Source organism: Nipponia nippon, unplaced genomic scaffold (assembly GCF_047370975.1).
Source record: "Nipponia nippon isolate SJK-2023a ecotype South Korea unplaced genomic scaffold, ASM4737097v1 scaffold_79, whole genome shotgun sequence".
NCBI lineage: Eukaryota > Metazoa > Chordata > Aves > Pelecaniformes > Threskiornithidae > Nipponia > Nipponia nippon.
In genome coordinates this window covers 2,846-16,487 of record NW_028262401.1, presented here as the reverse complement: position 1 = coordinate 16,487, position 13,642 = coordinate 2,846, and the positions used below count along the sequence as shown (strand labels likewise).

The 13,642-nt window shown below is 60.2% G+C and overlaps 2 protein-coding genes across 2 annotated transcripts; both read right to left on the bottom strand.

Annotated features, from left to right (window-relative positions):
- Nucleotides 1-2,592: 2,592 nt before the first annotated feature.
- LOC148050626 (maestro heat-like repeat-containing protein family member 7) lies at nucleotides 2,593-6,747 on the bottom strand. Its single transcript, XM_087741148.1, has 9 exons — nucleotides 6,545-6,747; nucleotides 6,041-6,188; nucleotides 5,822-5,959; nucleotides 5,205-5,381; nucleotides 4,617-4,772; nucleotides 3,880-3,981; nucleotides 3,382-3,484; nucleotides 3,005-3,064; nucleotides 2,593-2,732 (listed from the first exon to the last, which is right to left on the bottom strand). The coding sequence occupies exons 1-9, from the start codon at nucleotides 6,745-6,747 to the stop codon at nucleotides 2,593-2,595; spliced, it is 1,227 nt and encodes a 408-aa protein (XP_087597274.1).
- Nucleotides 6,748-6,785: 38 nt separating this feature from the next.
- Nucleotides 6,786-9,137, bottom strand: LOC148050625 (uncharacterized). The gene is made up of 5 exons (XM_087741147.1): nucleotides 9,054-9,137; nucleotides 8,521-8,625; nucleotides 8,106-8,283; nucleotides 7,513-7,607; nucleotides 6,786-7,046 (listed from the first exon to the last, which is right to left on the bottom strand). Exons 1-5 carry the CDS (start codon nucleotides 9,129-9,131, stop codon nucleotides 6,786-6,788), a joined length of 717 nt encoding a protein of 238 aa, XP_087597273.1. The 5' UTR covers nucleotides 9,132-9,137.
- Nucleotides 9,138-13,642: the final 4,505 nt, after the last annotated feature.

Sequence of the window (13,642 nt, the reverse complement as noted above, 5' to 3'; positions counted from 1 at the left end):
TGGACCTTTACGTGCAGCAGCCTGTCCTGGCGTCGCATGTCACAGGGATCCATGCTCCGTGCCTTCTCGATCAGCACCAGGCAGGGTGGGCTGGCGGCAGGCGCGGGGTGCTTTGCCCCCTGGCGTCCCCAGGGCTTCTGGGTCGCACCAAGGTGGGCACATTGGTGTGCTCAGATCCCCTGCGCTTGGTGCCGCCCACTCGTTGCCCACTGCTGCCGTTCTGCTGCCCGCCACCTTGCCGTCCCTGTCCGACTTTTCCTTCCACAGGGTTTTTGAGTGTTTTGCCAGCTGGCACAGCACCATCTTTTTCTTCTTGGGCGGCATGTTGTCCCGTGGGGAGGTCTCTTGCATTTTGGGGGTGCCAGCAGGCGCAGGGTGCTTGGCCTGCTTGCAGCCTGCCTTGCCCGATCTGGGCACCACCCAGCAGGAGATGACGGCCAGCAGCAGCAGGAAGAGCGGGTCAAAAGCAGCCGGGGCTGCCTCCGCAGCTCCTCCTCCACCAGTTGGGCCATGCGGGGCAAATGATGCTGGGGGGCAGCCGGGGGGCTGGCCAGGGGCTCAGCAGCGGGATCCGCAGGGGGCTCAGCAGGGGACACTCCTGAAGACCCTTCATGGGATCCTGCAGGATAACTGGGGGGTGCCACAGCCGGCACAGGAAGGGGCGGCACAGGCGGCAAAGGCTGGCGCAGCAGATAGCGCCACAGCTGGCGAAGGCCAGCGCAGGGGGGTCCCACATTATATTAGAATATACAGTATATTTTAATGTACCTTAATTTACCTAATGCTTTCTGAGATGGGGCTTATCTGACGTTCGGCCCTGCATGTTGTGATATGGAGGCCCAGACTGTTCACGCTGCGTCTCTCGTGACTTTGTCGTACCTCCCGTCGGCTGTGGAAGGACTAAAAGAGAACAGACCTCATCAAAACCCAAATGCAACTGCAAAACCCATCTGAGAAAGGCTGATGAACCCACCTCCCTTTCGCAACCACCCCTCGGTCTCAAAACTTTCGAAACCCCTTCTCTTCTCCTGAACTTTCAGGGAAGGAAACCCACTCCTTCCCGACAGCTCCTGCCCTGTATTTGCAGCCCTGAACCCCCCGTGTCGGCCGCTCCTCGGGAGCTGCTCTTCCCTTCTGCCAGCGCCTCCTGTCTTCCATCTTCCCGCAGACTCCGGGCTCTGCCACAGGCCCACAAAACAACTGAAGTCCTGATGCTTATCATCTCTGAGGGGCCTGCCGCAAGCTGCAAACATGGTACTCTGTCGGCGATCGGGAAAGGCGATGAGCTGTTCCATACCCTGAAAGACACTATGCCTTATGGCCCTGCTGCTTTCTTGAGACACGTGAAACCCCATAGACAGATGCATACAAGATGCCCACCTGAAGCCCTGCCAGGTCATCTTCCCCCAGCTTTTATTGCTGAGCACGAGGCCATATGGTCTGGCACGGCCCTTCTTTAATCCGGGCCACTTCTAGGTAATTTACCTGCAGCCTGGAGTAGAAAGACAGCCAAGCCCTCGGCTGGCATTTTGTCTATAGAGACTGTGGAGTTTTGAATCTGAGCGTCTGGCATCCAAGTGCCTAATAGAGTATTCGTCGTCTGGTCTTCTAATATACCCATGCCTAATATATTTAAGGGCCCGAGCGCCACTGTGGGCCTTAGCGTTCTTCGATTCGGCAGGGTTAACTTTATCATAGCTACTGAGAGCTGTTGTCTTTTTCCGGCAATCCTTGTTATAGAAACCCTTTCTCAGGGTTTCCGGATGAAGCCAGGCTCGTCCCTGGCTTTAATCATCGATACCGAGACTCCTGTGGCTATGAGTAAAGAGAACATTTATCGTTCGCCACTCATGGTACACGATGGCTTTTACTACAATGAATTCAGATGAAAACTTTTGGCCACTTGGGAGGGGTCATTGGACCTGCCTGGGCCGGCAGCTGGCGTTTCCTCCCTTAGCTCGCCTTAGCTGGCCCTTGCTCCCTTAGTTTCTTATGATTCTGACCTGCCTTTGCCATTGGGGACCATCCTTTCCCGCTCTCCCTTCCGACAGACCGCCATCTCAGGCGTTCCCATAAAGGCCATCCACTTCTGCAGCCCTCGAGCCATCACGGTTGTATTGGGTTTTGCGTGGCAAGGTGCGCCTCTGTGATAGCATATTTAAGAAGGGGAAAAAAGCCCTGTGCAGCTGATGCCAGAGAGAGGAGTGAGAATATGGGAGAGGAACAACTCTGCAGGCAGTAAGGGCAGTGGAGAAGGACGGGGAGGAGGTGCTGCAGGCGCCGGAGCAGAGATTCCCCTGCAGCCCGTGGTGAAGACCATGGTGAGGCAGGCTGTCCCCCTGCAGCCCATGGAGGTCCACGGTGGAGCAGAGGTCCACCTGCACCCTGTGGAAGGGACCCACATAGTACAAGGTTCCTCACCTGATTAGGCTCCTCCCCTCCTTTCCCCCGCTCTCCTCTCCCCTCCCCTTGCTGTCTGCTCAGCCCGCTCAGGGCACTACGCATCTGAAGGACACCACTGGTTTGGGCTTCTTGTTCCAGCTTTATTAAAAGAGAGCCATTTTCCTGAGGAAAGGTGCACCTCCGCCTGGCTTAGCAGCACCAGCAGCACAGTGCTCGCAGGGTGGATCCTGATCTTGGCTGCACCCTTGGAGAGCTCAGGATGATGATGATGGTCTGAGCTGCCAGGGAAGCGACTGAGGCGTTGCTGTCTCTTTCCATGGGCTGAAGGGCTGCGACAGAGAGAAACAGAGCCGAGATGAACTGCCGTGTGTGCAGAGACCCCCCTGCATCCATCCCCTCCAGACCATGCCAGCCCCACCCGCCTCTCTCCCTGGCCAGGAGAGAGCTGTTGCACAGGAAAGCCCCAAATGCCCCCGACATGTTCCCCTGCCCCTGGAGCGTTGCCCTGGAGCAGGGCAAGGCATGGCAGCACCCTGCCCAGGCTCTGTCCCCTGCCCCACCAGCCCCGGCCAACACAGCACTGCCTCACTCTGCCACTCACCGCTGCAGAGCTCAGACAGCTTCTCCTTGCTTTGGTCCCTCAGGGGCCGCGCGGCAAGCCCTAGGCACAGAGCTGCGTCAGCCCCCTGCTCCCCAGCGTGCTCCCAGCAGCACAGCCCTCAGCCCTGCCGGCTGGGCTGCACGCCCTCCTGCCCCTCATCAGGGCTGACCCCAGGCAAGACCAGTAGCCGAGGCGGGTGGGACGGAGCAAGGCACCCACCAAGGCCACCTGCGTGGGCAGGGCTGGGAGAGGGAGGCCAAGGCCCTGCACGGGGCAGCTGGGGCTCTGGCAGCCACAGGGCTGCCCCTTGCTGCTGGTGCAGCGGCAGGGACTGGGGCCAGGCTGCCAAAAGAGGGACCCGGGGGGCTGTGGCTCACCGATGAACCTCACGGCCGCCTCTCGCAAGCTGGCCTGAGCATCCTTCAGGTATGGCAGGCTCTGATGGCAGTACTCTTCAGCCCTGCTCCTGTCCTGCAGCAGCTGGAGAGAGCACAAGCGTATGGGCATGTCACAGTCCCTCCCCAGTTGGCCGGACCAGTCCCTCCTCCCAGCACCTCCCGTTCCCCTTCCCCTCCAGGCCCTTCCCGTCTCCCAGCCAGGAGCCCTGTGGGAGTGAGACGGAGAGAGAGCCAGAGGCAGAGGGGTCCCAGGGGTGCTGAGACCCCTCCCTCCTGCTGGCTGCGGGGAGGGGAGAGGGCTGTGGAGAAGAGCCCTTGGGGGCTCTGTTCGTGAGGACAGGGAACAAGGATGCAGCTCAGGACCGTGGGCTCTGGGCTGCAGCAGGGCAGGCGAGGCACATGGGCAGAGCCCACGCCCCAGACACGGCGGGCAGCCCTCGTCCAGCCTGGGCCCCGGAGCTTGGGGGTTGTCCTCACCAAGCGCTCTCCAATCCTCCATGTCTGCTCTGTCTGCACCAGGTGTTTGAGCTCCTTCCACTTGAGGAGCTCTGCTGCAGCAAGGAGGGCTTCCCCAGAGGCCTGCGGAACAGCAGAAGCTGGGAGATGTCACCAAGGACTGGGGAAGGAGACCTGGCACCCCCCTCCCCTTGGCTTTGTTCCTGGGGTGATCCTGGCTTTAGGAAGCTGGGACATGCCCTGGGCCAGACATCGGGGGTCTCTTGGGCGCAGCCCTGGGCAACAGAGATTGAGGCTTAAAGCCCTGGCCTTCCACACTTGCAGGGACAGCAGGGAAGCCTGTAGGGACGCACGTATTCATGCCTCGGTGGCCACGGGCTGCTGCTGAGCCCTGCTGGACCAGGTAGGGCAGGTCTGGGAAATGTCCGTGCCAGCTTCTGCGCCCCTGCTGGCGCTGGCTGTGCAGGGACCCTTGCTATGGGCTGCGCTGGAGGAGGGCTGAATGGAGGGTGCATAGCTGGGAGGGGGCTCCACCTCCCCTTCCAGCTCTGCAGCAAGAGGCACTGGGGAAAGAAGGCGGCAGCGGTGGGTCCGGTGCAGGGACGGAGAGCAGCTCTGCCCTGTCCTCAGTGACTTGGGCAGTTGGACCCCGAGGTTACACACATTCCCAGAGTCTGACAGCCAGCAGCTCTTGCCCCTGCTGCCCAGGGGGTCAGCTCGCCCTTCCCTGTGTCACTGGCCAGCTTTGCAATCTCTACCCTGGCTACGCTGTCCGTCTCGTCATGCTTATGAAAGAAGAGCGGGAGCAGGCCCCTTCGCACTTTCTTCTTCATCCTCTTCTTGTCACTCCTCACCACAGTCTCCAGCATGTCTCTGAAGAAGCTGATGGAGAGCTCTCTCATCTGGCTGGACTCCTGGTAGGGAGAAGGAGAGGGGGACTTGAGAAAGAGGCTCTCCCTGCTTACTGTGAGCATTACCCAAGGGCGTGAGCATGGCAGATGGGAGGGGAGATGCTGCGCGGCCGGGCTCTGCACACAGGAGCTGTGGGAATCTCTGGTCCTGCCTGGCAGCGCAGCTGGGGAGCCCTCGGGGCTCTGAGAGCAGCTCTTGGCCTGCAGGTGCTTTGCACAGGGGCCCGGCTGGGCCCCGGCACAGGGGGCTCAGGTCGCCCGGAGGCATCAACCTGTCGGGGAAGTCGTGCTGGGCTGCAAAGGCCAGCAGCCATCCCACGAGCGCCCAGGGGAGCAGGCCCTGCTCTGAGTGGTGCGCGCAGGGCTGGGCTGAAGGGCAGCTGCTGTTGCCCAGTGCCCCCCTCTGCGGGGCTCAGGCTCCCACATCAGCCTTACGTCGTCAAAGAGGGGCAGGAGCTTCTCCACCAGCTGCACAGCGATGGAGCTGGCCTCCTTCCTCTTCAGGTGACCCATCACGTTTCTGATCACCTCCAAGGCCTTCATCTTGACAGCTGTGTTGCCATCCTGGAGCACCTCCATGACGTGTGGCAGGAGGACCTGCATTTTTCTCGCCTGTGCGAAAGACAGAGTTTCCTTTTTGTGAAACGGTCAAAGACCGCCCTGGCAAAAATGCTCTGGTCATTGAGCACCAGCCTTCTGTCCGGCTTCCCGGCAGGTGGTGGCAGAGGAATGTTGGCAGAAGCCTCCCGGTAGGTGGTGGCCATGGGCACGCTGATGGGGACGTGGGAGAGCAGGGGGAGGGCAGGAAAGCAAAGACTCCCTGTCCCCTGCTCGGCCACCCCCTTTTCCCACAGGCCCAAAGGGGCAGGTGGCTTGGAAACCCTCCGTGCCTGGAAAGCTCCCCAGGCAGCCACCAGGCCCCAGCATGTCAGGGAGGGCATTTGGAGCAGTCACCCCACTGCCTGACTCCCAGCCAAGGCCAAGCCACCGCCTTACCCACTGCCCCAGCCCCTGGCTGCCAACATGGCTCCCCTCAACGGTGCCCTGCTCACCGTGTCAGGCCTCTCTGACAGCGTGACCAGGCCTCTGAAGAACAGGAAGACCGTCAGCAGGCTTGGATGCCTCGGGGAGCTCTCGACACGGGACAGCTCAGCAAAATCCTCTGACTGAAAGTCACTGGAGGCCATCGGCTGAAGCAAACACAGCAGTGAGATACTGGCAGAGCCCGCGGGGCTCGCTGAAGGTGACCAAGGCCTTTTCTGGTAACTCACAGCCGAGTGAGGGATGCAGGCGTCCTCTGTGGCTGAGGTGGACAGGCTGCCTAATTTCATGCCCTGGACTTTGCTGAGGAACTCCTTTAAGATCCTCTCCAACGTCTGGGGGACAGAAAGCATCACCTCCCACATGGCCACGCCAGCGCTGCAAGGCAGAGGGCTCTGGTCAGCAGGGCTGCCTCAGCCACAGCAACATGGCCTGGGACAGCCCTGCAGGATGCAGACCCTGCCCCTTGCTCGGGATGCCCTGGGCAGGCAGCAGAGGGCTGAGGTGGTGTTCCGCGTGGGGCTGGCAGGAGCGTGGTGGCGGGGCTCTGGGCTGGCTTGGCCAGCTTTGGCTGCTGCAGGCCTGGCCGACCCACCAGGGCTGGAAAGCGGGGTGGGCTGGAGGGCCCTGCTCCTTGGGGGTGTCCTGCGGTATTCCGTGCCTCTGGCAGCCAGAGAGTCTCCAGGTCCCTCTCCACGCCGGGAACAAGCCCTCATGGCTTTTGGGGCCAGTACCTGTCTCCTGGTGGAGAGAACTTCACCAGGCTGATGACCACTTGCGTGGGGGACTGGTTGGTCAGCAGGACAAGTAGCGACTCCACGCTCTGCCGGACTGACTCCATGTCGATGCATTCCAGGTTTCTGTGGATGCAGCTCATGATCTTTGGCACCTGCAGGGGACACAGGGGAGGATGGTGCTGCCACTGGAGGGCAGCCATTTCCTCAGCTGCCCCTGCCATCCCTATCATCTGCTGGCTTAAGGGGGCTTCAGGTGCCGGAGACACCAGGGTTTGGGAGGGAGGGATGGAGGCAGGAACAAGGCCTGACAGGGCTCAAGGGCAGGGCAATCCAGCCACAGGCCACTTACATCCGCCAGCCAGAAGTCAGGGTGTCTCATGACCACATGCAGCACGTTTCTTGCCACCTCCTTGTCAAAGATGCCGGAGTCTCCCAGCGCCTCGACGGCCACAAGGACGATGTCTGTCCTCTCCGAAGGTCTGAGGTATTCTGCAAACTTCTGTGGGAAGAAGGAAGGCAGCGAAGACATGTCACACCGAGTGCCCTGATGGTGCTGCTTAGCTGGGCAGTGCGAGCAGCCCTGGCAAGAAATGCCCGGCAGTGCTGGCGGCAGTGCCCGCAGGAAAGCTGGCAGCAGGGGCTGCAGTCACTGCACGGGGGAGGATGAGAAGTGAGGGCCCCCGGGGTGAGAGGGGAAGGCTGGGCTCATGGGGACAGTGGGCTGGCCCTACAGAGAACCAGGGCTTGCTGGTGGCCAGGAGGGCTGGAGCTGCTGCTGGGACACTGGAGCGCAGCCCTCGCATCGTCCCTGCGTGGGGACAGCAGGAACCCTCTCTCACCAGGGACAGTGAGGCCACGCCAGCCCCCCTGATTCTGGATGCCTTTGCTCATGCAAGTCCCCTGCTGATGCCACCACCAAGAGTCCCAGCAAAAGGGCGCGGGGGGGGGGGGGCGGGGCTCATTACCCTGATAAAATCTCGGGTGTAGGGTGAATGCAGCAAGGAGGTGGTCTCAGGTTTCCAGTGGAGCTGTTGTGCTTTATCCTTTAGCACTGACCTGCCTAAAGAGCAGGGGGGAAAACACAGAAGAGTCAATAAGACACAGCAGCTTTGCCAGCAAGCTTAGCAAACCACCCTGAGCTCTGCTTGCAAGATGGCAGGACACAAGCGGTCAAAGAGATTTCTGGAGGGCGTCAGGGATAGCTTCTTGCTACAAGCACTGGGGGGAGCAGCCGCGGTGATGCACAGATGGATCTGCTCTTGACGAGCAGGGAAGACATGGCTTTGGGACATGGTAATCAATGGCAGCTTTGGCTGTGGGGTCCACAAAACAGCGGGGTTCACAAAAGAGTGGGGTTCAAGATGGTGAAAGGAGGGACGGAGGAGAGCAGCAGAGAACAGATCACGGACTTCAGGAGAGCACTCAGCTTCTGCAGCAAAATGACAGCTGGGATGCTACGGGAAGCAGGCGGGAGGGGCAAAGGAGGTCAGGAAGAGAAGCAGACCTATCAGGAGATGTCTGTGTGCAGAGGGACGAAGCCCACCACAACTTCTCTTACTTTCTTGCTTATGGATGAATTCATAGAGGAAATAAAGAGCATTCCAAACTATAGAGCTTGTCGCTCCCTCGGAAGATAGGAAAAGAAGGAGCCGTCCCAGCAGCTGTCCCAGGACAGGGATCTGGATGTCTCCGTAGCAGACAGGGCCACACACGTCTCTTGCAAAGTGGTGCCAGTGCTGGGCGAGGGAGACAGAAGAGCAGAAGGGTTGAGGGCAGGCAGCTGGTGCCAAAGCCCTGAACCCAAGAGTGTGTCCAGGGCTGGATGCCTGGTGAGTCAGGGCTTTGCAGGGCCAGGCCAGCCACGGTTCCCAAAGCAGCTATCTGGGCAGCAGCCCTGCGTGGGAAGAGCTGCAGGCTGCTCTGGTGTGCAGGCAGGGGGAGACCGCCTGGCTGGAGGGTGCCCGGCTCCCTACCTCCAGTGTGGAATTGTCGGCCAGCAAATGGCTCAGCACCGTAATCCTTTCCAAGGCTCTCTCCCGCACAGCTGCTCTCTCAGAGCTGGTGAAGCTGAGCAGCATCTGGGAAGAGAGAAGCTGCTGGTGTGCGCAGGGAGCAGACGCCTGCTCCAGCAGAAGCAGCGCTGCCGAACTGCTGGGCTGGACTCGCACAGTCCATTAAGGCTTCCTCTGACCTCGAGCAAAGCCTGTAGTGGGCTTCCCGGCCTAGCGGTCTCGCAGGCTTGCAGGCTTGGGACAAATGCCCCCCCTTGGGACAAAGGCCAACCTTGTGGCCAGGCAGGAAGGCAGATGCCACCCTCTGCAGCCACTGCAGTCCTGAGGAGCGTGCTGGGCAGCCCCTGGTTACCCAAGGGAGGAGGGCACCCTCCCTGCGGTATGCTGTCTCTGCACGGCACTGCCGTTGGGAGCATCCGCTCAAGAGTGGACACCCCCTTCCCCCCAGGCTGAGGAACAGCCCCTGTGAAGCCCACTCTTTGCACATGCCAGACCTGCAAGATATTCTGCAGCTCCTCGCTGACTCTGGAGGCACGGAAGTTGAGCACCACCGTCTCTAGCATGGTGTCCATGGCTTCCAGGGTCTGCAAGGAGGACAAAGAGTTGTGGCAGTGTTTCCTGCTGTCCCTCTCACCCCCAGGAGACCCATTGGAACTCCCAGAGCCAAGGGAGGACTCCCGTGCTGCCTCGCGGTGCCTGGGAGGGACCCAGGGGCAGACAATCTGCTGCGCGTAGAGCAGCCTGCGGCACTGGACGTGGCCAGGCCCACGGGAAGGGGGCGAAGGGATGAGGGTGGGATCGCAAAGCCGAGCCCCTGCGCTGCCTTGGATCTCCGGTCCTGTCGCAGCACGGGCTGGGCAGGGAGCAGCCCAGAGGGACTGGGGGCTCCTGTAGCTCAGCCAGCACTTACGCTTAAGTGGAAGTAATAGTCAGGGACAGACATTTCCTCTTTTGGAGGAAGCAAGAAGACACTTGAGAAGCAGGCTTCCAGGAGGCTTTTCTCGTTGCCCTCCAGCACTGTCTCCACTGAGCTGCAAAGAGAGAGAGGGGCCAGTCGGACACTGGTGCTTGGAGCAGTGCCTCAAGGCCTCGTGCAGGTGGACACGGAGCTCTGGGGCAGGGGTTCCCAGGAGGGAGGGGCAGGTACCTCAATTCGGTGATGGCAAGCATGGCTTTCAGCCACACCACCATGCACCGTTGCTCCCTGGGCTCCTCTTCCAGCAGCACCTGCAGAGCACAAGCGGGATGGGACCTGGCAGCTGCCAGCACCCAGTGCCACCAGAGCCACCAGAGCCTCGCCCTGCCCAAGCGCTGTCCTCACAGGGTGCGGGTGCTGGGGGGCCTTGCCCCCTTCCCCAGAGCCGCCGGCTGTCCCCTCACCTTGATATTCTCTGCCAGCTTGCATCTGTGGCAGAAGACAGACAGGCCCTCTGACAAGCCACGGATCGTGGCAGTTCTGCACAGGCTGAAGATGCTCTCAAGAAACTCCATCTTCTGCCACTCCTCCTGGCAGCCGCGGAAACAGAGAGACAACCAGGGAGCATGAGAGGGGCACACACACGGCCAGCGGGACCGGAGCACTGGGGTTGCAGTGCCGTGTGGGAGACCTGGGAGAAGCAGCTCTGCCCCGCCAGCGCACCTCCAGCAGCCCGGCAGCAGGCAGCAGAGCCCCTGTCAGCAGAGCCTGGCGCAGCCACGTTCAAAGTGGCCGCAGTTACCTTTTCTGAGCTGGTGACAAAGGCCTGGATGAAGTCCACGGTTTCCCGTTCCTCTTTGTACACAGGTAACCAGCTGGCATCTAATAAAGGAGGAGAGCAGGGAGGGCTGTAGAGAGGCTCCGGTGGCAGGAGAGAGCAGCGGAAGGAGATCTGCCCTCCATCCAGCCCTGCGCACGCTCCCCTGGCGCATTCTTCCCGTGCGCGTCAGGGCTGGAGGGTGCCCGGCAGACGGGCTGCGATGCAGCAGCACGGCATGGCGGGGAAAGCGCCCAGTGCACCAGGCTGAGGAGCTGGCTTGCAGACGCGCAGGAAAGGTCCCTGTCCCACAGCATCGCTGCCTCCTGCCAGCCCAGCTGCCTCTCGCTGCCCGTGCCCCCGAGCAGGAGCTGGGTCCCCTCTGCTCTCTCCCTCCTTGGGAGAGGCTGTGCTGGGGCCAGCTCCCAGCCCTGAGCAGCCCCAGCGTTCAGGCAGCATCATGCCCACCACCCATGGGACCCCGCTGCCAGCATGCCGGGGAAACGGGATCCAGGCATCGAGGAGGGTGCGCTAGCTGGCCCCAGCCCTGCCCAGACCAACAGCAGCCCTCACTCACCAATCTGCAGTGGCTGGACCGTGCACGCCTCAGAGGGTTCTGGTGGAGAGCTGCTCTCCTGGGGAGCCCCGTCCTCCTCCCAGGCCACCCTGGGGCGGCTGGGGGGTCTCTCCACCATCCTGTGGCAGGTAGGAAACGGGTAGGAGTGGGGAAGGGGGAAGCTTTGCTGAAATGCCTTGGTGCCGCGGAGCTGCCCGTGGGGACAGGGAAAGACGTGGGCTGCGCCTGGGGCCTCCTCGCGGCCTCCGTGCTCCTGCCCTGTCCTGTCGCCGTCCTGCCGGACGCTGCAGGCTGGGAGCCGCAGCCGCGCTGACCATATGCAGTGCAGCGGGGGTGTCACAAAGGGAGGTCACAAAGGGCCCCATTGTGACCCGCTGCCCGGGCAGGGAGGGGCGGGGCGTCCCCTGAGGGGGGCATGGGGCCGGCTCAGCCCTGGGCACCTGGGTGCTCTCGAGGTGCCTCCAGGCCCCCCTTTGCCCTCACGTCCCCTCAGGAGCTCCCTATTGCCCAGGTCAGAATTAGAAGAAACTACGGGACAAATGGCCAGCTAAGGTGAGCTAAGGGAGGAAACGCCAGCTGCCGGCCCAGGCAGGTCCAATGACCCCTCCCAAGTGGCCAAAAGTTTTCATCTGAATTCATTGTAGTAAAAGCCATCGTGTACCATGAGTGGCGAACGATAAATGTTCTCTTTACTCATAGCCACAGGAGTCTCGGTATCGATGATTAAAGCCAGGGACGAGCCTGGCTTCATCCGGAAACCCTGAGAAAGGGTTTCTATAACAAGGATTGCCGGAAAAAGACAACAGCTCTCAGTAGCTATGATAAAGTTAACCCCGCCGAATCGAGGAACGCTAAGGCCCACAGTGGCGCTCGGGCCCTTAAATATATTAGGCATGGGTATATTAGAAGACCAGACGACGAATACTCTATTAGGCACTTGGATGCCAGACGCTCAGATTCAAAACTCCACAGTCTCTATAGACAAAATGCCAGCCGAGGGCTTGGCTGTCTTTCTACTCCAGGCTGCAGGTAAATTACCTAGAAGTGGCCCGGATTAAAGAAGGGCCGTGCCAGACCATATGGCCTCGTGCTCAGCAATAAAAGCTGGGGGAAGATGACCTGGCAGGGCTTCAGGTGGGCATCTTGTATGCATCTGTCTATGGGGTTTCACGTGTCTCAAGAAAGCAGCAGGGCCATAAGGCATAGTGTCTTTCAGGGTATGGAACAGCTCATCGCCTTTCCCGATCGCCGACAGAGTACCATGTTTGCAGCTTGCGGCAGGCCCCTCAGAGATGATAAGCATCAGGACTTCAGTTGTTTTGTGGGCCTGTGGCAGAGCCCGGAGTCTGCGGGAAGATGGAAGACAGGAGGCGCTGGCAGAAGGGAAGAGCAGCTCCCGAGGAGCGGCCGACACGGGGGGTTCAGGGCTGCAAACACAGGGCAGGAGCTGTCGGGAAGGACTGGGCTTTGCACCAATGACTGGCTGAGGAGTTTGACATCCAGCCACTGGTTTGACGTGGACTTACCTGCCGTACTGTTATTGGAGGACTCTATGAACGTGCTGTGCTTATGAGTCTAGGGAGTGAAGGCGTGTTTCTGTTTCACTAGTAAACATCCAATCGCCATCATCTGGAAAGGCAGAAAAGGCCTGGATTGTGTTCATGTTTCTGTAAGTGGTGGATACGTATGCGTGGGTGCTGGTAAAGGCATTGCTCCGTCTATAGAATCATAGAATCGTCAAGGTTGGAAAAGACCCTTAAGATCATCGAGTCCAACCGTCAGCCTGTCACTGCCAAGTCCATCTATACCATGTCTTCAAGCACCGTATCTATACGTTCTTTAAATACCTCCAGGGATGGAGACTCAACCACTTCCCTGGGCAGCCTGTTCCAATGCTTGACCACCCTTTTGGTGAAGAAGTTTTTCCTAATGTGTAACCTAAACCTCCCCTGGCGCAGCTTCAGGCCGTTTCCTCTCGTCCTATCACTCATTACTAGGCAGAAGAGGCCGACCCCCACCTCGCTACAACCTCCTTTCAGGTAGTTGTAGAGAGCAATAAAGGTCTCCCCTCAGCCTCCTCTTCTCCAGGCTAAACAACCTCAGCTCCCTCAGCCGCTCCTCATAAGACTTGTGCTCTAGACCCTTCACCAACTTTGTGGGCCTCCTCTGGACACGCTCCAGCACCTCGATGTCCTTCTTGGAGGGAGGGGCCCAACACTGAACACAGTACTCGAGGTGCGGCCTCACTCAGTGCCCAGTCCAGGGACACCATCACCTCCCTGGTCCTGCTGGCCATACTATTCTTGATACAGGCCAGGATGCCATTGGCCCTCTTGGCCACCTGGGCACACTGCTGGCTCATGTTCAGGCGGCTGTCGACCAACACCCCCAGGTCCTTTTCTGCCAGACAGCTCTCCAGCCACTCCTCCCCCAGCCTGTAGCATTGCATGGGGTTGTTGTGACCAAAGTGCAGAACCCGGCACTGAGCCTTATTGAACCTCATGCAGTTGGCCCCGGCCCATCGATCCAGCCTGTCCAGGTCCCTCTGTAGGGCCTTCCTGCCCTCCAGCAGATTGACACTTCCACCCAACTTGGTGTCATCTGCAAACTTACTGAGGGTGCACTCAATCTCCTCATCCAGATCATCAATGAAGATATTGAACAGGACCGGCCCCAGCACTGAGCCCTGGGGAACACCACTCGTGACCGGCCGCCAACTGGATTTGGCTCCATTCACCACCACTCTCTGGGCTCGGCCGTCCAGCGTAGAGTG

Coding starts and splice junctions, on each gene's coding strand:
- LOC148050626 (XM_087741148.1), bottom strand. CDS start 6,747: ATGGCTGCCCTCCAGTGGCAGCACCATCCTCCCCTGTGTCCCCTGCAG. Junction 5,960..6,040: donor CCTGCATCCCTCACTCGGCT/GTGAGTTACCAG, acceptor TGTTTGCTTCAG/CCGATGGCCTCCAGTGACTT. Junction 3,065..3,381: donor GGCGGCCGTGAGGTTCATCG/GTGAGCCACAGC, acceptor CTCTGTGCCTAG/GGCTTGCCGCGCGGCCCCTG.
- LOC148050625 (XM_087741147.1), bottom strand. CDS start 9,131: ATGGACACCATGCTAGAGACGGTGGTGCTCAACTTCCGTGCCTCCAGA. Junction 8,626..9,053: donor AGCTGCAGAATATCTTGCAG/GTCTGGCATGTG, acceptor CTCTCTTCCCAG/ATGCTGCTCAGCTTCACCAG. Junction 8,284..8,520: donor CCGACAATTCCACACTGGAG/GTAGGGAGCCGG, acceptor TCCCTCGCCCAG/CACTGGCACCACTTTGCAAG.